Source organism: Camarhynchus parvulus, chromosome 3 (assembly GCF_901933205.1).
Source record: "Camarhynchus parvulus chromosome 3, STF_HiC, whole genome shotgun sequence".
Lineage (NCBI taxonomy): Eukaryota > Metazoa > Chordata > Aves > Passeriformes > Thraupidae > Camarhynchus > Camarhynchus parvulus.
This window is the reverse complement of record NC_044573.1, coordinates 21922183-21944989: the sequence shown is the minus strand read 5'-3', so window position 1 is coordinate 21944989 and position 22807 is coordinate 21922183. Positions and strand designations below refer to the sequence as shown.

Genomic DNA, 22807 nt, shown 5'->3' with positions numbered 1-22807 from the left:
TAATTCTCACAGGTCCTTCCAATTATACTTCTATCATGGATCTTTGCCATGAAGTCCCATAGTAGCACATTTCACAGCTGAACTGTGCTTTTTGACAGCTCCCAAACACTATTCTACTTCCAATGTTGTCCAGGTAATTTACCTTTCCTAGATAATTCTTTAATCATACTTTTTGCCACATAAAAAGCAGTAATAGTAGCAATAATTGTAATAGCAATAATTGTATCACACATGTGAAGGAATTACACATTCCTAAACAATTCTGAGATCCTTGTAAGTAAAGTCATTAGCAAAGCACAGTTCTCTCTGCTAGGTAGCATCCTACCTGTTTCATAGAAATGTGTCAAGAGGTCCTCCTTTTCAATGAATCGTTGATACAGCCAGTTTGTGAGAGCTTCAGGCTCTGCAGGTACATCCTTCACTGGAAAAATCCTATCAAAGAAACAAACACAAATTAAACCTAGCAAATGTATTCTGCATGTGGAGAACAAAACTCTTCTGCCCCAGCCCACCACAAAACAGAGAGAACAAGACTTTTGTATAAATCTAACTCCATGATTTGCACTCTCTCCAACTCAGATCCCAGAGGCATTAAGGGTACAAGAGTGGGAAACTCCAGGCTGCCATCCAGAACCACACAGAAGACACTGGCATCAGTCTCCACCAAATGCTGCACTACAGCTTTTGATAAAAACTACTAAGGCACTGGTTTGTTCTTTTTTTAATAGAATACCACCACACTATATTACTATTCCCTAAGAAGAATACAAACCAAGTGGAATGAAAGAAATAAAAAAATGAGAAAGTTAATTCACAGCTTTGAAGAAACAATTCAGCAGGCAAAAGCCACATAATGACATCACTATGCACCAACAGCTCTTCCTCATCCCAGAAAACAAGCCCTCTGTGCTTTTCAAAGGATGCTGGCAGCTTTCTCTGAAATTTACAAGGCACACTTTACACTGACAACTGACCCTGCACTCAAATATTGCTGCTCTGTTTTAAAAACACCAATGGGAGAATTGCTAGTGTTTTGGTACTTCTATGCTGAATAATAGGTGGCTCAGACAAACAGACACCCAGAGCAGAATTCAATGTGGTACACACATCCTGAAACTCCCAAATAACCCACCACACCTCACTGGATTATTTCAAAATCGGATTTCCAATCCCACAGTAAGTGTGAAACCTCCTCAGCAGACCCTCAGTGCCTTTTGATATATACAAGAACTTACACATCCACCGTGTTGTACTGGCATGCCAAGGCAGGAGAGATTTGTGTATCAGGCTAACCTGAAAAATTCACACTCTGAAATGCAAAGCCTTTACTGTAGGTTTCTCTTTCCAGGTGAGCTCCCACTTAGCTTTTCATTTACACCATGCTTCTATTTTCATTAGTCAATTTTCATTTCATTTTCAACACAGTCTTTCTCAACTGATCATACTGCAAAGAATTGGAAGTAACACCACAATCATCTGGGAACGTCAGAGTAAGAAAATAAGGCACTTCTGAAGAATGCTTTTGTTGCTGTTACAGTTTTCAACATCTCTGCCAGCTTTGTTCATTTGTCATTTGTCCTTCCTCCTTTCAGTCTGATGCATGGAAAAATAAGCTGGAAGTGGGGGAGTGAAGCAGCCATCATTGCTCTAAGGAGTGAATTACAAACCACAGTGCTTTGGCATACAGAGACAACTTCAATAAAAGAAGATGAATGATTTTATTTACACACTATGGTATCACCATTAACTCAGCTATCTCTGTAGCCTTTGGAGTAACTCTACCTACACCCTCCTGGCACTGTGGAGTTCTCTATGCTCCAGTAAAGCCAGTCTTGGTAACCAGAAATTAGCAACTGTTATCTCAGATAAAACAGAGTTTGAAGGAAAGTCTTTGCCCAAAGACAAATGTTATGAAATGGTGCTTCAGTAATCAGCTCAAGTTTTCAGTCTGCATATTAGGAACAAAGACAAATAAAGAACTATTTTATCTTGAAGCCCAGATGCTATACAGCAGGTTAAAATTAAACCACCTAGCAGCAAGTAACAAACACACCCACAGAGCAAGGCCCATTTTGCTGAGGGCAGAACACTTACAAAGACTTACTCTGTGTCCCCAAACACAACTGGACTGCCAAGCACTATTTTTACTCTCTTCTGCTGAGCTGCTGTGAAGAGATAAAAGGCTCAGCAACTGAATATTGTGTTTCACAGAGAATTTTTGAAGGACAGATGCTTGCTTACCCAGGTTTTAAGAGGGTTCACAGCTAAGAGAACGCGTGTAGCCTCAGGACAGAAGTGTAGGGGTTACCTGGCTTCACCAGCAGTCTCCATTGTAGACTAAGATATTCTTCACCTCTGCCTTCACTTCTCCCTGACCTAATGGATAACAACTCTGTTTTGTCAAGAACATTCTTCCTAATCTGGAAACAGCACAGGATCTTGCAAGATACCTGTTAAAGACAATTTGTGAGCTGGCACTTTAATGGAGCAGTGCAGTAGCACAGGTGATACCAGCGCTGTGAGAGACTAATGGAAGCACTGCACACCACTTCCCTGCTTGAATCCACCCAGGCTCTTGTGTGGATCAATAATGCTGCCAGAATGCTTCAATCTCTGGAGATAAACTCTGCTGCTTTGAAGTCTGAGAAGCAGCCACTGCTACACCCAGACTGAACAAACATTAAACAGACTGAAAAACAACTGGTTTTCCAGCAATGCTACACTGGCTGCCACAACTCAGCAATGGTAAGTGCTGGTCTATTTAGAAGCATTTTCAAATATATTTTTAGATTATCCAGAGTTATTTTTACCAGCAGAACATTCTTACTAATGACTAATCTAAATTAGAGATTAAATATTCTTAAAAAAATCCTCAAACTCTGGAAAGAAGCCATTTCTGTACTCAATAAGGCAAATCTAACCCCCCCTATATTTAAACTAAACATACTGCTAATGCCATGGGTCTCTGCCCATCAGATGGCATCTGTGTTTTACAAGAACACTCTCTTGAAGGAGACTGCGTTCAGGAAGGTGAGGGAGCAAGTCTACTGTTACAAAACTCCCCACACAGGCAATCCAAAAGAACAGCAGAGAGCCACTGCTCTGACAGGAACAGGGTCAAACCCAACCACTGGATGCTGGCATCTGCCAGGTCCAGTGTTAAAAGATGCAGAAAAAAGCTCCTTATTTTCAGTGAGATATGGAAACAAGTGTCCATGTGGTCAGGCATGACCATCACCTTGGCTCTACCCCACCTTTGGGTATGCAGGATCAGGAATGCCACTGGAAGCAAACAGTTTGCTCATCCCCTCAGGGGAATAAAATATCATTGCACAGAACTGCCAAGGCAAGGAAAAATGTCAACATGTAACATCTGAAGCCCCTGGAGTCTCTGGGGCAGTGGGATCTTTCTAGCTTTTGGGCAAAACTAACTTCACATTCATTAAAGTAAGAGCATCTTTATTCCTGGTGTGGCAAACAAGGAATTTCATAGGACTGGATAAGAGCTTGACCAGAAAATCGAAGCAGAATGGAAATACCTTTTTTTGCTTCTCATCACTGGAACAGCTGATTTTCTGTCCCCAGGAAAAGTGGGGAAGGGGCTAAAAGCAGTGGCAGCATAGGCTGCACCCTGGGAAGTGAAACGTGGTGGTGGAAATAAAGACACATTTCAATGGGAATCTGCAAAGAATCTTTTTCCAGTAATGAAGCATCACCCTGCAACTGGAGGTGGCTGCAGCTGCAGGAACAGTCTGGGTACCTGACTGAGGGACGGCCGCTTCCTAAACTGCTACACACATTTGTGGCCATGTCCCAAACCAGATTCTATTAGAATAAATGACAATCCAGGGGGAAAAAAAGGATTTTAAAAATCAGGAGATCTAACTGCCAAAGACATGCTGGCATATGTGAGAATTGGCTACTGATAGGCTGGTTTCTCAGAAGACACCACAGGATTTTCAGAAATATTGCATATTTAGAAACATTTATCTCTTTTAAGTTGTCCTTACTGAAGAAACAACCTCTGATTCTGTATTTAAATTCTGAAATTCATGGCTACCACTTCAAGTACTAACTGCCTTTTATCACCTGTCCTACCCTGAACTGAAGTCCTGTATTACTTGCTACTCCATTTAAGTGTGATATTATTTGCTGCTTTAATGGCTCTAAATAAATCCAGGACCGTGGAGGCTGTTGGTAGATGTCAGGCACAACCAAAAATAAGTTACTTGCGTATAAAAGTGCATTAAAATACACTGCCAAACGGGATGCCCTTCTGCAACATTCATTCAGCAACCACAATGCATTTCACCTTATTTATAGCTCGGAGCTTGGCTTATTTCAATAGATCTGTATCAATGCAGACACAAAAATAGAACTTGCTCAGCAGCTGACAGCTTGTTTCAGCAGTGGCACAGCACAAAGGCTGCTATGGGAGGAAAGGGGACAGAGCTGGGAGCAGCCTGTGTGACACTGCCACGCACGGCCAGCCCTGCGTCACAGCTGACTCAGGCTGGCTCTGACGTCAGGGCTGCTGCACACAGCCACTGTCACACAGCCCAAAGGTGGCATGGGAGCATCCAAGGGCTTCACCCTGCAGGAAACCAAGGCAAAAAACCCAGCCTCACACTATCCCTGACTGAGGGGACGCTAAGCACCGAGCCAGCTTCACAGCCAGGGGGGTTTGTATTTGCAGGTCTCAGGTTCTGCCAACAGAACTGCAGCACACAAGAAATCATTGCTGGAGAGACTTGGTGTTCAGCTAAGAAACACCAAGCCAATCAAACTAAACAAGTGCCTGGTGTGAAATGAAAGGAAATAAACCCCAAACCTGACTCATGGCACAGAAATGGTGGGAGCTGAGAATGGCAGCCAGTCCGTGGCCTTGCTACGTGGACACCAAAGCACTCGGCTTATTTCTGCTGAGAGGAATTGTAGTGAGTCTGGATTTACAGGCAACACACCACACAGGGACCCAAGCATAAACCTAAACTATTTGAGAAGAGCAAACAAACCTTTCCAATAGACTCATGACAAGGCAGGTCTTACAGTGATGCCTCTAGTTTGACATGCCTTGCACCAGATGGATTGACATCTCCCACAAAAATCCCAGTGCCATTTGGCCTGGAGGAAGTTCATCAGATATTTTCTTGAGTATTATATTTTAGACAGCAAACTGAGTTTTGCAGCACTTTCCAATAAGTTATGAGGAAAGTCAGTCAGGGTCAAAAAGCTATTCAATAGATGGGTAAAGTTCTCACACCTTGTGTTTTTAGATCCAAACGTGGTAACTGTTCTTTTTTCTACGGAGGTTTCTTTTGACATTCTGAGGAAAATCAGGCCACAGCTTTGCCTAATTATGAACTTCTGAAAATGGTGTCATTTGTACTGAAAATTGAAGTTTGAAAAACAAGGTTCAACTCATTATCAAAATTGAGCTTTCAAAAAAAAAAAAAAAAAATTAAAGGATTAAACCAAGCCTTCTCTGCCATTTCCACCAGTCAGAAAAGCACCTAAAAATTATAACATAAGGCTCCTTGCTGTGTTCTCTTCTGTTGCTCCCAGAGCTGGATGAGAAAGAAATAATCCTGCAGCAAAGGCCCCGGCTATGAGAAAAGGCAACCACCAGATTTTAAAGTCCGTAAAGCAGAAAGAGACAGGTGGTGATCCAGGGGCACAGCAGAAGGGACTGACTGAGCCACCAGAACAAAAGTAGCTCTGCAGTCTCTTCTGCTCCAGTTTGAGCGGCACAGAAAATGCTCCTTTTGTCCCCACTGCTGTCATACATCAATACCTCGCTCTGGACTACTCTAAAAGGGAATAAGCATGTTTAAATCCTGATTCTTCTTTCATACAACACAGATGGCACTTGGACAAAACTATTCTTCGCTTTTTCCAAAGGGGTGCTTTTTTCCCCCCCCTATAACTCAGTTAAAAGAAACTACAGATAAACTATTGTGCTCTCTTCCCAGTTATTTCAAACTTACTCTTTAAATTTATTTCAAATGTTATCTCCCAAGACAAATTACAAAAAATGAGTAAGATTTTATTGCACTTAATGCCGGAAAGTATAACACCAGTACAGACAGACTTGATGTACATTTAAAGAAAATTTCAGAGGACACCCATGTGCCCACCTGCACCCATCTCAGAGTGCAGGGGCCGTGTGCCTCAAGAACTATCAGGACTGGAAGACAGAACAAGCTCCAGCCAAACCCAAGACACTCTGGGCTCATTTCAGACCCATCACACCCTGTGCTCAGCCAGGAAGAGATAGTGCATGGATTTCCATTTGGGACACACTTCAACTGTTTGTTACAGGGTCAGCCATGACAAACAGAGCTTATTAAAAACATACAGAAAGCAGTCAAACAGAGAGGCTGGGCTTGCCCCTGTTTAACCCAGTGACTTAGACCTTACACCCCCACCAAAAAAATTTATATTATTCTTAGAATTTCAGTACTACAAGAACTTAAACATTCAAGTTCAATGCAAAAAAGGTTGCATCATATTTATGCCTGTGATCAAAGATAGGTCTGAATATACATTTAGAAGCAGGAAATGAATTCAACTTATGTTAACTTACTATTGTTTTCAAAGAAAGTATTTTTGGAAATATTTTTCAGAAGAATTCTAAATACATTCAACTTGCAATTATCCCAGAGATCTGACAGAGTACTAAGGTGACCTGAATAAAGGACAACAGATATAATGCTATCTTATATAAATTAGGGTGTAAGTATGCTCACCTTCAGGGAAACTTGGAAGGCAGCTTGCTATAAAAAGTAAGGACAGATTTAAACACGGCTGTGGAAAGGAGCTCCTGTACTCTGCATCACACAACACTGACACAGCTGTGATGATGGAGAAGGTCATTCCCACTTAACTGCCACCCAGGGGATCCACACAAGAATACTTGAAAGCTTTCTATAAAAAAAGCTCTCCAAATAATCAAGAGGGAGTAAGACAAAATAATGTGATTTTGGGATAAAATGCAACAATTTACTTAGTAGAGGAAAAGTGTTAAAATACTCCTGGAGTGACTTGGAACTCACTGTAAACTAAAAGCAAAATTCAACTTCTCTTCATCAGTTACGTCTTGAGACAAAGAACTGCTGAGGAGAAAAGTTTTAATAGTCTGCCATCCCAGCTGTGAATGAGAGTTGTAACTTTTTCAAGCTGCTTTTTCAAGTTGCTTTCCTCAACTACCTGAAAGTATTATTTGAGTAAAAAAGCTGGCATTTCTTTGTCAGAAAGTTAAACAGAATATTTTTTTAGGAAATCTGTTTACTTAACAACAGTGATTTTTAATCAGTTGTCATTACTAAAAAGCAAAATTTTAAAAATTCAAGTTTACCAGCACCTTAACACTAAAGTGAAAAAGATGACCTAGCCTTCAGATATATTCCTCAAAACTCTATTCAACCACAGGACATTAGTCCAAAACTTAAATGTCTGTCCTAAGACACAGAATAGTCACTGAACTTTAAAAAAAAAAAAGACTGATTGTGTTTAAATAATATGAGTTGCCCACCTGCGTGAGACACAAAAAACTCACTCCCACTGCTCCTGATTTCCCCTATCCTGAAATGACACAACTCGTGAATCCTTGAGCTCAGTGTAGGAGGAGCAGCTTCATTTCCCACCTGTAATGTACGTGTGTCACTGCTGGTTGTCGGTAGCCAAGAATCCAGGTCTGGATGTCTATGGGTTCACCTTTGGGATATGCAATGGTTGTATCTATCACCCACTGGAGGCCTTTGGATTTGCTCTCTAGGAACAAAAAGAAAATTCCATGTCACTTATTTGAGAGTTATGCAATTTTTGTATCTCTTCATGAGGTATGAGGCACAAATAAGACCATCAAAAATCAAATCCAGATTTCATTACAGGGCACAGAAACACCCTTACAAACTTCAGCTGGACCTAGATTTAATTTCATGGTTACTTCTGCTGTTCTTAGATACCGTGGTACACAGAACAAGTTCATTCACCAGGTCTGAGTACAGTCACAGAACATCTTAGCCCCAAGGTCAGGTGCTTCTCCCCATTCACCAAAAGGAAAAATCCCAAAATAAACATCAAAGCTTCTTGGTCTGCACTTCAAGCACATGCGCACCTGGGCCTTTCTAAAAGATCACTGATGGAGCAGCAGCCATTCAGATCCCTCAAAGGTTCTTAAAAATGTGAGTTGCAGGATGAAGAGGAAAAGCATCACTTTGAGGCTGTACTTAGGGTAAGAAAGCAAGGAACAGAGGCTGGTCAGTTTTCACAGAGGGGAAGATACTGCACCCACAAGGTTCCAGGAGAGGCTGACACCAGTACATGCTCATATGCGGCTCAGCTCACTTAGAAACTGGAAAAAGGATCAAAGGAGGTGAAAATATTTGCTATTAAGATGAGGAAAGAGAATCAAATCTATGGGTCCCTTCCAACTAAGAATATTCCATGACTCTGTTAAAATCTGAATATAAGTTACAACCAGCAACAGTCAAGGTCATAAGTCAATGACCCCTCTCTGACATGTCTTCAATTCACAGGTTTGCTAGGGGAGAGCAGCAGAACTGTAGAGCAAACCAAGAAGGAAGGCCACATTGCCAAGATGGCTCTTGGAGTTTAGCCTGTGAATTTTCTCTCTGTTCTGGAGCTGTCTTGTGTTTGAGGTCACATTATGCCCAGGCCAGCAGAGTAATGCTCACTTACTGCTTGACACACCAGTATAACATGCTCACACCACATCAGGCAGTATCTCTAAGGATTTAAAAAGCTGACTATCAGAAACAGCCACCCATGGGCAAGAGCATGTAAGAAGTGTTAGCTTTTAGTACAAAGTACGATACTCTTCAAGCCTGCAGCTGAGAAAGCTACAAAAGAAATGTAACAGAAGTTGACAAGAACATTGTCAGCACCAAGAACATGTACTGGGACTAACTGTTCACCATCCTTCCCAATACAAGAACAGACACTCAAAATTCAGCCAAGAGGAAAAGTTTTCATAGCAAACAGAAAAATGATTCTCTGTGTGGAGGGGGAAAAGAAATTTTGGGAATCTCTTGGTAAAGGGTGTCAAGGACGCCAGGAGCTGGGATCAAGAGGAAACTGAATAACCATGGAGGGTTAACTAACCAGGAATCCCCAGCTGGCTTGGGAAACCCACCACACAGGAAACTGCCAGAAGCTTGGAGAATATGTGGGAAAAGTATGATGCGTGCTTGCTGTGTTCTCACTCTAATTTCCTTGGAGTCATGGACAAGACGTTGTGCTAGACATGTGGCCTTGCCCAGAGTGGCCACTCTGATTTTACAGACCTACCACACACCTGAAGAAATCTGCAGCACCGAGTGTGAGCAGCACCCTGAGCCACAGTTACTGACTCCAGCCAGAAAGTGCACGCAAGGACTGGCTTGCAAGTTTCTACCTGCACTTCATTTCATTTCATTTGCATTTAATTTAATTAAGTGTGAAAATTACAGCAATGCTGTCACATGTATCTATCAATTATTTTAACAAGTAGACAGTGTTTTCTTGCTGTCTGCTCATCAGTGGAGTTGTACTGCTTCATTACAAATGCACTACTCCAACAGGGCCAGGCAGCATTTCCTAAAATTTAGATTATGAATTCTTAGCAGTATGCAACATACTATTCCAAAACCTGACCCAGGGCAAGCTGCATAGGTCATGCTGAAACATTCAGTGTTACCTTCAGGAAATACAGTATTTTAGAGCCCTGACAGACATATGAAATGAGAACTGGAGGCTGCAGGCTTGCCAGCATCATGACAGAGTGCTTGTCAAGTCTCTCTTAAGAAAAGCACCAACTACAGAGTGTTTCATTTTAAAAGTAGCAATGAATCAGAGAAAAGCCAATATGAAATTAATATTAAATCAACAGAAGTATTAATTTAGAAATAGATTTTGAAACAAAGTCATTCAAGTTATTATTTTCCCAGATGTAAAGCAAGAATGGATAAAGGCAAGTAAATTGCCAAAGTTAAATTGCCTAAGTGAGAAAGCAACAAAGATCATTAATTGCAGTGAAAAAGTGCCAGATTAATATGGGCACATTTTCTAATTATTTACAGTAAAGTGTTTCAAAATAATTTATTCAATATTTAGCTATATTTAAAGCTGCTCTTTCAGTGGATAATGGTTTGCACTTCATTAAGGGAAGACTCCTGCAGTTCTCTGCTGTGCTGATCTCCTACCTTCTGCTTTTGTGGAGAGAGCTGCTGCAGCACTGGATTCTTCAGTCCAGCTCCAAACTCACCTCCAACCCTTTTCAGGGTAGGGTGAGGGGAAAAACCAGACAGGCCACCAGAAACCCCAGGCCAGGAAAAAAAGTTCTGTCAGCAACATCAGCCTCTACAGACCTCCTTTTAGAGCAAGCAGGTGTTAGTGCAGCTACCTCCACGTGCTCTCAAATCACAGTATTGGTGCGTGCTCTGCTTTAAAATAAGCCTTACATAACCATCCAAGATATATGACTGCCAAAAAAACCTACATCACCAAGGATTTAGGAAAATTAATTTTGAAATACATCTTGTAATTTTTTTGGGGGTAATACTGTGTTGCAACCTACTCATAAGCAAATTTATTTTAAAGCCCAGGAGCTCTGACAGGTCCTGAAACTGGAAAAGAAACTGACAACTGCACAAAACACAAAGGAGTGGTACCTAAATATCTCCAATGATGCTGCTTTCAGGTGTAAGCAGACCTCTAACCAAGAATAAACCCTATTATTTCTTAAATGGAGCACATTAACAGGAGCTCAAACCAAAGCCTGCTGCATCAGTTATAACATGGTTTGAATCTCAGGTCTGGCATTTGCACCTGAGAAATCAGGGAGCTGCATATACCTGTGCTAAAGAACTCCTCTCACCCAGCTTGCCTTGCCCAACTCAGCCACACCTTACTGACAGCCAAACTCTTCCATTTCTGCCTCCCATTAAAAGACACTCTTATCTTTCATTTCTAGTACTTGCTGAAAGCCTGAGCAGCCTGGCTGTCAGAGGCTCCAGCAGAAGAAGCTGCTGCAGAGACCATACTTCAGCTGATCTCTCCAAGCACTGGTTTTTCTGCTGTGCTGTCACTCTGCTTGCCACTTCCAGCACAAGATACGGATTTCTCAAACTGCTTGAAAATGTTAACAGTCTGATTCTTTTGAAATAGCACATAAACCTTCTGAAGATGCCCACAGGCACCTGCCCTGCACAACAGCACCCAAACCCTGCAGCAGTGAGGCACCTTAGTGTGAATGGTACTTGCCTTATGAGTGCTAAGACAAAACTGAACAATGACACGGAGCAGCAGCTTTCTGGCCTAGACAAAAAAAAAATCAGAAGTAAAATTTAAACAGCTTCCTAACTTGTGTGTTGTTTGGGGTTTTGGGCTTTTTTCCAAATCATCAGCAGAGGCAAATCTTCACAACTATTTTCTTCACCCTGGATTCAAAGATATTAAGTTGCTCCCTATCTACTTAAAAGCAACTCATCATCAGAGTCTTCATGGCACTCAAGCTGTCATCCTCTGAAGTCCTTTCACAACTTGAATGTCTACAATCACAAATTTATGGGGGTTCAGAGCTTCTCTTCATTCCCCCTCTTTGTCCTCCCTGGGGTTGCCATTTCCTGGGGTCAACTCATGCCAAACACCAAATCAGATGATGTACAGAGCCCCTCAAACCCACCAGCAGACTGTCAGTGTTTGCCACTGAGAAAAAGAATAAATCACAGACAGATTTCAGCAGAAAAGCTTGCCTCCAGCTGAGCTCTGGATGGTGTCACACTGCCACACTGGATTCAGAGTGGAAAGAATGCACCAGTTAGCATTCACCAGTGTCCAGGTGTGGTTTCCAGAACACTTGCACCACTGTGAATGCAGCCAAAGAGGCTGCTGGCTCTCCCTGCACAGCAATCCCTTCTTGTAACTTGCTCCTTGTTCTCTACTCGTCCTTGTGTGATCGACTGGATCACTGACCCCAGAATTAACTTTCTTCCCCAAAGATTAACTCTCAGACTGAACATATTACTCATCATTCCAAGATTTTGATGCAACAAACCACCTGGAACAAAACAAGAAGTCTTTTTTCTAGGGGGAAGATAAAACAACAATCAAAAGCTTTCTCACATGTTATTCAAGTCACGTTCCTCAGGTAACAGTGAATGAAAAAGTTTGATTTAAAAGAAATCAATCATGTAGTTCAATTTACAGCCCTGCAGAAGTGAAAAGTTAATTTCTCCAAGAGAAACAGCGTCAGAACTGAATGTACTCTGCTGCATTTGAAAACAGTAAGGTAAGATTTCAGTATGGCTCTAACTATAGTAACCTCTTATCAGACAAAAAATTGCTGCATGGTAAAATAAAACAGACTCTAAAAAACACACTAGAGCAAGTTTGATCAAAAATAAGCTCTGGAATGTGCACCTTTGAAGAACAATAGCTCCAAACTCCTTTGAATTGTCAGCTTTTGGCATTTAGAACATTTTGATAGTTCTGAAACTCACAAAATCAATTCTTACCAGCTGAAGAAACAGTGTATTTGCAACCATGTCAAAGAGTAAGTGTTGTGCTAAAAAAAATTCAAAAAGCTGTTAAATACCCCTGTGAACACACACCTGGGTCACTACTGGGTTAGTGTGGTGATGGCTGCTCATCAAGTGTTTTTATACTGCCCATTTTCTATTCTGCACTAAGAACTTCTGGAATGCAGGTGCTGGCAGCAGTGCTGGCCCATCTGTCCCATCTGGAGGCTTTCATCAGACACCAAAAGTACCTTAAACTCTCTTTTCAGGGACAGACATCACTTACCTACATTCTCTGCATTATTTAGCTTCAACAGTGGTCATGCTACCAAATGATTGCACTACCTTTCCTATGTTTTTCCATACTTCTATTAATTTAGAAATACAATTACATAATTTTGTTAAACTAAACAAGAGTTTCAAAAGGCAGCAAAAGCAATAAGCATTTCAGTAACTTAATTTAGTATTTACCAGCAAGAAGCTAAAATCCACTCTGAGGAAGGTTGGTACTTGGGTTTTTAAATATGAAAGCAAATTGTTAAGAAGAAAAAATTAAGACAATGGAGGCTTCTTGTCCTGGAAAGGCCCTTGATAAAGAACTGATCACTTTAAGTACAAGAATTACCAAACAGTATTAATTGTCTAGCTCAGGAACATTTGATCTTCCTGTCACTTCACAGAGGAAGAACCAGCTCCTAAACTGTGAGAAGTTCATTACTAGCATAAAAAATAAATTGAAAAGGAGATTGGATATTAAGATCATAATTAAGACTAATGAATTTTTGGGGAGGTTACTGAACCTTGCACTTCTCAATATAAATCCACCTCTACCAAAGGGATGCCATAAATCAGATTAGAGACCTTGGAGCAGGCCAGATGATGCAGCACTGAGCCACAATTATTAGCTCAATTCTTGAACTACAACTTGAAGGCCACAGCTTCAGTGACATGTGACATACAAAAGCCAGCTGGGCTGAGGAGCTGGGGTGGGACACAATCAAACAACTGTATCTGACTTGGTTTGTGTCAAACTGTGATAACAGTACATTAAGGACAAACCACCTTTTATTCTAGTTTCCTTTGTAATCTTTTCTTTTTCACCCAGTTTTACACATCTCTCCAGCTGAGAAAGTAGAATGGTATCAAATTTACAACAGTATAAAAGCTACAAGGATCATTTAAAATTAATTAAGTACTAATAAAATGTTAGCAGTCAAGAACAGAACTGTGTATCATGACTTAACACTAAAATAGCTACCAAGGAAACTCAACAGGAAGGGGACATAATTTTTGATGAGGAAAACTCTTAATCTATAAACCAATTGAACTAAAATCATGTGGCAGAGGAAGGTGAATTACCGTCACTACCAATAAAGCTTGGTGGAAACAAAGAGACAGGGAGAATAATAAATGATGGAGTAGAAAGCTTTTTATAGTAAACTGAATAATTTGGCAAGCCAGGACTCCAGGAACATTGTTAAGATAGTACAGAGCACAAGAAGTGCTGCAGATGAAAAATGTGTCCAGCAAACCACGAAGTTCAAGTGTGATGCTTCTGATAGAGAAACCACTTCCCAAGCAAAGGAGAAGAGTTATAATGTACAAAAGGTTTACAGGCAGTCTCTATGGCAGCCCCTGGCAAAACCTTTACTCTGTGCACTACACCTGGCTCTAGCACCCACAGCTCAACTATGGCCACCTGAACAGGAGGGAAGCTTGATTTCACCGACATGGGTTTTTCGTGGAATTAAAAATGGGAAAAGAGAGAAAATATTAACAGTAAAGATATCCACTAACTTTGTCAGACTTCTAACTTCATAATATAACCATAGCAATTGATAGAACTGTATTTCATTCAACTGAACAAACATTTTCTGATGTGGCAAGAGACCAATAAAAGCATTCAGAAAGCAACAGATGAGAGGAAGAATCTTTTATACAAGATACAATCAAGAACTAATATTTCATACATCTCTGAAAGGGAAGTTTTACAGTGCTGGAAATATTTTTGTGAGCTTAGAAGAAGAGAGGGCATAAAATATCTCAGTGTCACTATGTATCAAACACTACTTCTCCCTAGCACATGAAATTTACTTTCACTTTTCTTTTTCATCCCTTTTAGTACGTTTTCAAGTCCATTACTATGAAAGAGTGACAGCTAAACCCACACACTTCATTCCTATTTTTGTCCAATTAGCTTTTCTTGAGTAGGATGGACAATATGGTTCCATTTTATTCCTGAGAGAATTCCTTTATTTTAGTACCAAGTTAGGTCCACACTATCAAATGCTCATTTCTCTAGAGTCTAAATGATGCCACTCAAAGAGGGAAAAAAAAGGAAGCCAAGTCTGAGGTTCAGCTAAGTTGATAGCAACCTAAGAAAAGGAAAATATAAAACTGGTATTTGACAAGCACTTTTGGCCTCCCTCCAGAACAAGACTACTTATAATTAATTTGGGGAAATTCCTGCTCTCCATACCTCTTTAAGACAGCAAGAAATAGAACAGGAACAGGCCAAACTTTTCTCCTCAGAAAAACCCAAACTTTTTAACAAGGACCAGGGTATTCAGTTTCTCTCTTTTAAACCTAAGATATTTTATGACAAGAGCTTTCTTCAGCCTTTCTTTTCTGAATGTAGCCTGACAGGAAACACTCAGGTGAATTCCACAGCTTGATTTTTCAGCTCATTTTAAATCCTACCTTCACTTCTCCAAGAACATCATCTCAATTTATTTCTATGTTGACAAGAATAACTTCAAAAGTAAAAATCTGGAAGCAATTTCTGTACAAGGGTTCTTGCTAAGCCTGAAAGTTGAACTTCAGACAGAAAAGAATCCAAAGTCTTTTGCCTATGTGGCTTCATTAGTAAGGATCTTTGTTTCAAATTGTTAAATTATTATCAAAATTTGGCTGTGATACACCAGCCCCACCCATCAATAAGAAACTACCACAACCCCCCAAACCATTGTTTCTATAATAAGTAACAGAAATCCACAAGGAAGTTAAGAAAGATCTAACCCTGCTCTTGAACATGCCAAGAAGTTAATTTTAAGAACCAAGAGACTAAAGCACCACGTCCCATAACCACAGGCATTATTTAACTCCCAGCTATATCCTCCCCTATAGCCCAAGCACCCAGAACAATAATGCTACAGGAATATTCTTATTCCTTCATAACTCTTCTGACATGACAGCCAAAACAATCCTTCAAATCTAGTGATCAGTGACAGTTAACTCCAGCAGCAACGGGGACAGGCAACACCAAGATCTGTATAGAACAGAAGAACCTGAAGTCAGTGGAAAACAGTCCAAGAAGAGGAATAAAGTAAACAGCAGTGGATGCAAAGAAATTTCTAAAGCCTGGAATAAAAATATGAACACAGTCAGCATATTCCAGAAATACTTTTACTATAGTTCCATGCTGTCACAAACCACTGCAAACCATCAATCCTGCCAAAGGAGTAGATCACTTTCTTACTCACTCTGGGTGCCTATTCCAGTATCTGCTTCACCCATCCTCTGAGCCAAGCCAAGCACTCATGCAGCCACACCATATACTAAATCAAATTAAAACTAAGGTTTTTTTTTATCTCAACATCAAAAATAAAGTTAGCAGAACTAAAACTATTATGAAAACATTTATACAATGTATTTGATATTTAAAGAGACCAATTCTACACAACTTTTTTTTAAACTCAAGTCTTTGACATTTAATTTGCTTTATACCCATAGAGTGAAGTGATCTTTACCTTTTCTCACAGCATCTCCAGCTGATGGAGTTCCATTTTCTTGTGGTGCTACAAGCGTCTTCAGAATGACTTGTGTTGCCCCAAGTCTTGGCAGGGTGACATGCTTAAGAAATGGCAAATTGTTTTTCTTGGCAAATGCCTGGCTTGTTTCTCTTCTTTTCCTAAGAAAGCCACCCTCTGGAAATAAAACAATCCATTTCCTATTGCGGCTCCTGTAGTATTTTTCTAGATGATCTTTGAGTAACACGAGTTGCTGGTCACGGTGTGTTCTCCCCTGTAAGGATAAACATTATCTAAATAAAATGATTGCTTTAAAGAGGTAACATCTTATTTATTATTACATAATTATTATACTTCTAAGGTTTCTCTCTTTTCAGAGATAAAAATGAGCCCCTGAGACAATAAAAAGCAATGTTCTCCTGGGAGTACCTGCTGGAAGCCCATAGGCCAGGCCTCAGCTGGGTTAGCACAGCAGAAGCACAGACCTCACTCAGATCTGCCCTGCTCCAATGACCCACTCATTTCTCCTCTTGGGTGCATTAGGACAACTTCTTCATTTAAGAACCGTAAGATACAGCCTTAATTACTGCACAAATATCTTCAGGAACAATCTTTCCTCTTCCCATCTCTGCATGCACCAAGCTATCCAAAATTTCAGAGGAATCTCTTTACATTAATTAGCATTTTTGAGTGTTTCAAAGTGACCTTGTCAAATCACTCAAAAGACACAGGAGGGCAAAATTAAAGCTCTCCTCAGCAGAGGTGATTTTAACTCTCTGAAATGTCAACAACACTGCCACAAACATTGCACTGTTTGGTGGTTAGTTGGGTTTTTTGGTCAGGGGAAGAAAGAGGGAACGCATGGGGTTGAATGAAAGACAGTATTTTACTAAAAGTGAGTTTTGTGAAAGTGCTTCTCCTACATTTAAGTCTCCCCATTGCACTTCCAACCTAGCACAAGAGGGAAGGAAAAGGCTCTGCCTGCTCATATTAATGCAATTATAAAGCAATATAAAAGTCCTTAGTTAAGCCAGTCCTTTCTTACCAGACCACAGGACTCCAGGATAGCACAGTAGTTAAGAAAAGAGCAGTGAACAATAACCATCCAAATATGACCAGAGTTAGGCAAAGGACCATTACTCACTCAAATGAAGTATTTTGCCACACCCAAAGGCCAACAGCCTAGAAACACTAATTGGCTTATCTTTAGACTCACAATGACATCATTGTATCTGTGATGTTGTCTATGTCAGCCACTTTACAAAAATGAAGAAAAGCCTTTGTTTTTGCAGCTCAGTGATGATTTGGCTTCCTGACTGGAATTGCAACCCCATACTCAGAATTTCTAACAAGGCAACAGCCTTGCGTACCTCAAAATGTGCATATTGTAAATTCTACGTAGTGGAACAGATTTATATTTTACAAAGCATCCAACCCCGTTCCTTCCATCCATCCTCTCACAACACACAGCTGCGTGCCTCTAGAGACCTCTGTTTTCTAACTATGCTTCTAGTGTTAGTGAATCTCACTTCAGCTGTGTCCTGCTGTGATCAGGCATTTCTTTATTCCATTCTGGGTAAATTAACTTCTTCTCTGCAAAGTGAAAATTCATTAATTCTCTCTGGCTCTCTACACATTTTATGTCCAGACAAAAGAATAAGGGAGGAAAGAAACATGTATGATGGATGTTGCAGTTCATGTAACTGGAAACAGATTCATGCTTTTCATTGGCCTCCTGCTTTGAAAGGGCAGTTTGATCAACAGCCACCAAACAACAAAAAACCCTATCCAAGCTGTATGAAATAATCTGAAAGTCTCATTCATTAATATTTCAGATGTTGAGCTCAACAGACATTCCTTCTCAATGCTCAAATAATAATTAACCTTCAAGAACCAATTACTATTTACACAGGTCCATCACCACCTTAAATTGATCCGCTACTACGTCACCATCAAAAGGCACAGTCCTGCCTGTTCTAATTTGAAACTTTGCAGCCAGAAGAGTGACCTAACCAGACAGACTCTCTGCATAGCTTCAAGGTCACTAAGGAAAGATGAGAGGTGTGCTCAGAAACAGAGATAAAAAGGACTGCCCATGTATTTTGCTTGTACACCTCTCTCATAACAGGCTCCCTTCACAACTGGATTCCATCATCATTTGTATCTATGCAAATAACAAAAACAGCTTGGAAAATAAAGCAGCTTCAGAACAAAGACCTCCTCAAATATACACTTCACAGCAAAGCTATTTCATTGTGCAAACCAACCACAAGGTGATAAGTAAGTCCCATAACACCATGATGTTCCAAACAGAAGGATAAATCAAAACAGTATTGTGAGTTTCCATTTACCTGTCTTATAAAGAAGTCTCCATGGATTAGAGACACAATGCCAAAGTTTGTATACTTAAAAATATGGTCCATCAGCCACATCATCTGACGGACAACCTGAAAAGTAAAAATAAATTTTAAAAATGAGTGAATTATCAAGTGCAGAGAATGATGATTTATGTATATACTGGTCACATTCTTGTCACTTACAACAGCAATAAAACTGGCAAATAAATAGAATAAGGTCCTTTATGCCCAATACATAAAGCAGCACAGGTGCAATGCCTCTCCCTCGAGAGTAAGATTAAATAGCTGCCTTTTTGTTATGTATTACACAGTTCTACAGCATTAGCCATGGCAGAGCAGCCACTTGTATCCCTGAAAATTTAATCAAGCCTGCAGCTGCTTGTCCCAGTCAAGCAGCACAGTGGGAAGGCAAAACCAGCAAGGTTGGGCAGATCAATTCACTTGACCATCACTTCTTACAGGACAGTGAAGGCAGCTACTTTACCTGTTCAGTCCTTTGAGATTTAAAATAGAAGAATTACTCCCCACAAAGTAAACAACAGAAGGGAAAAGCTTCTTTTCTCACAAGGTCTTTTTCCTCTATCTCTCCTACACGAAGTTTTTGAGAGGGGTAGGAAGTGGTTCCCCAAAACTGGAACACCCAGTGTCTCTTACATGCTCCCAGCCATTGGCCAGGCTGCCTTTTCTCTTCCTTGGGTTAGGAGCCCACACCACAGCTGGCACAAGCTCAGTGAACCTGAAGTCATGTAAACCTGTACTCTTCAATTTACCACTATCAAGAAAGAATATGAAGGACTGTGAAATTTCTCTGGTGGCCAGATGATCATTCAAGCACCTTCTGCTTTGCATCTTTCTCACACACTTTGAGGCAAACACAGAAGAAAGTAGCTTCAGAAATAAAGATAACATGCTACTATCCCTTCCTGTCTGCCAGTGGTATTTCTTACTAGATGCTACACATCCAAAGGACCAAAGGCACACTATGTATTTGTGAGCGACAAAAGAAAAATGAGTTCCTAGATCCAGCGCCTTACTTGAGACTAATATTGGTGAAATCGCTTATCCTACAGTGATCTCCAAGCCTGTGTTAAATTAAAGTGAGGATCTTAAAGCCAAATTCTTCTCTGCAGACATTAACATTCTTTCCATCTCAGTAAACTAAAAAGCTTTATGCAAAAAAACCACGAAAGAAGGGTGTGCCCTAAGGACAAGAGTCAAAAAAAGCATCACCCACAGGTGTTACTGCTCATCAAGGCACTACAGTAAGCTCATAACCATGCATCACCCAAAGGGGACAGGCTGCTGTAGGGAACCACATCCTTTGATAGAAACACCACCAAAATTTCACTAATGATGATTTAGCCTGCAGCAGTACTCAGGCCTGCCAGTGTTCACCTACTCCTTTGACATTTTGACAACTACCTTCCATTGTATCAGGCAGAAGTTAAACCAACACAATTTATTTTACTGGAGGAGATAAGCAAGCTTAATACTCTGCTTTGCTGGAAAGACAACGTGTCTTTTGAGAAGTCAGCACTGGTCCCAGATGTCCCATGGCAATCCTGGATGAGGAACTCTGGCCCAGCAGCGCTACAGCTTCTCCCCTACCATACCATCTGATGCTGTCTTTTTCTTTAGATAATGGTAGGTTTATCCTGCAAGTTGATCACTGCTCTTCAGAGTCTGAAGTCCATCTCACCTTGTTTTAAGTGCCACAGGGCTTTCAACTAGCATCCCTGAGCTTCCCCAGTCTTTCTGAGGAGGGATGAGATTTTGTCAAAGATAAGTGTGACATGCAAATTACAACAGGGACACACACAGTCTGCAGTGTGTGGGCTACAAAGAGACAAACTTCAGAGCCCAGTGATCATAAATCTGCCTGTAAGCCTAGCAAATGGTAAGAAGTACAAAGAGAAAGTATTTTTATGTATGAAATAATATATATACACATACTAACATACCAAATCAAAAAGCAGTTCAACGAATATGACACAGTTGTCTTGTCTGCATTCAAAAGGCAAATGAGATTAATGGATATTCATTTTATTCTGCTAGCAAGGGCAGAATAGGGGACACTGGTATTTTGTTGGTAACTCTTCTACGCAGTGACTCCTCTATTTAGTATCCTCAGGAATAAAACAACGCTTATGAGATGAGCCTCTTATCACTTGCATTTCAAGGAGGTTTAAACAAAGACATTCAGAAGTATTCTGAACACAAATTAATAGTTGTTGATGGCTTCAAAGAACTTTTGGATGCCACTTCAGGCTCTTTTTCCTTCATGCTTGGTTAAGTAAGTTCAGAAGCTAGAAAAAGCTTTTTCCAACTATATATAAAAAAAACTAGGTGCCTTCTATTCACAGGCCCACTTCAGTCTACACAGATTTCATAACAAAGCAACCTGGACAGACTTTCATCTTTCAAGCACCTGTAACTTAACAATGAAACCTGAGAAAGCACGACTTGAAATCTGCACACAAAACACTGCAAGCTGCACTTTTGTCCCCACTACACCCTTCCTGGCACTGCTTTCTGTTCCAAATCAGAAAAAACCCCCACATTTATCAGTCCTAATCCAGTCAGAAAGCAGTAATAGCAGCATCTTAACCTACTTCTTTGTGTTAAACACATAACTTTCAGTATTTATGAGAACACAACTTACTTACTGAATTTTTTAAACTCTTACTTTCACAAAGAAATTGGAACAATTTCTCAACCTTTAATAAAAGTGTAATTAGGTCATTTCTGGTTCACCTGAAATTTTGCTGTTTGGCTTATATTGTGGTATAATGTATTAATCAAACAATGCCAATTCAGTCCTTCCACTAAAATTCTCATTTTTAGCTGAAGTTCCACTTCTCTAATGAGAGATCATTTTTTTCTTATTCAGGTAAGTGAATCTAAAAACCCAGAAATACCTCAGCACGTGTATTTTATCTTACTGCTTTGTAAGACTAAATTCACTTAAAGCAGATAATCTACACTCTCATTGGTATGTAAGGATTTATAAAATACTGGAAAAAATTACCATCATGGCTCCTGACACCACCCTTGGGAAACACTGTCAAGTTACAAGACTGTCTCATGAGTTTGCCTCACTATATAGAAAAATCCAGAACTTTAAATTGAACACTTCTGATGTCTTGCATGAACATTTTTTTAAAAAGCAGCATTAAACTATAAGTGCTTGCAGATTACATCTGGTTTTGGTCTCTACTGGCTGGTAAAAGCAAGCAAATGAAGTTCTGGACTGGCACAAGCTTAATACTCCTAAAGAAAAAAAATTCTTGAAAATTACAATCTTGCTGATTGATTAGTATCAAGCTTGTGAAGGACTCCATGTTAAGTTTAAATTGGCTTCAAGAAAAGGTGACTAATTTAGGCATTTACATACTGTACAATGATTATTTCTGGACAGGTAGGTTTATTTTTTTTTTCCCCAGTACTTTCACAGTCACACGAAGTAAAGACAATTCTCTTTAGAAACATGAAGCATGCTATTTAAAAGCACCTGATCCAGCAAGTTCTAGCAAACATAAACTATCCTGATCTTTCTCATTATTTTCAGCCAGTTGTACTACTCATGCTGTATTTTAAGCATGCATTGAAGCTCATATTGTTTTACTTCTTTATTAGTTAAAAACATCAAAGCCACACTAAGCTGTGGACATGCACATTCCAAGAGCAATAACTGCAACTACTTCAGGGAAAAAATAGTGATTTTAGGGATTTTCTGCTTTTCTGAAAACATGCAAACATAATAATTTCCATGGTGAAGATTATTTGTGATCTCAATGCCTTCCTTCATTTTTAGCATCTCCTATATTCACTGAAACTTACTCTGTCTTGACTGAAATGTTTAAGCTATGGGGTCAAATGGGATTAACATGACTTAGATTTATATCTATAAACCAGTGGTTAAGATCATATGCCATACATATCCACAGGACTACACCCTCACAGTCACATCTTTACCACAAGATTTTCCTGTGTACAATTTTGATGAGGGAAATTAAAGAGTTTATTCTGTCATTCTACTCATTTGGGTACAGCACAGAATACCATGTATACCAAATTCCCTCAATTCAAAAACAAATGAAAGCAATCAGAATTAGTTTTACAACAGCCTGCTCTAGACTAGAGTAGAAAGAAAGAAAGGTCTCTGCTCCATCTTGAGTAC

The 22807-nt window shown here is 40.0% G+C and overlaps 1 protein-coding gene across 3 annotated transcripts in view; it reads right to left on the bottom strand.

Moving 5' to 3' along the window:
- LPGAT1 (lysophosphatidylglycerol acyltransferase 1) overlaps positions 1-22807 on the bottom strand; it is a 56336-nt gene that overhangs the window by 4376 nt on the left and 29153 nt on the right. For all 3 annotated transcript variants that reach the window (XM_030945300.1, XM_030945301.1, XM_030945302.1), the window contains exons 4-7: positions 18622-18717; positions 16271-16544; positions 7647-7773; positions 326-432 (exon numbers count right to left, since the gene is read on the bottom strand). In XM_030945300.1, coding sequence (XP_030801160.1) covers positions 326-432; positions 7647-7773; positions 16271-16544; positions 18622-18717 — 604 coding nt within the window. The remainder of the gene's footprint in view (positions 1-325; positions 433-7646; positions 7774-16270; positions 16545-18621; positions 18718-22807) is intronic.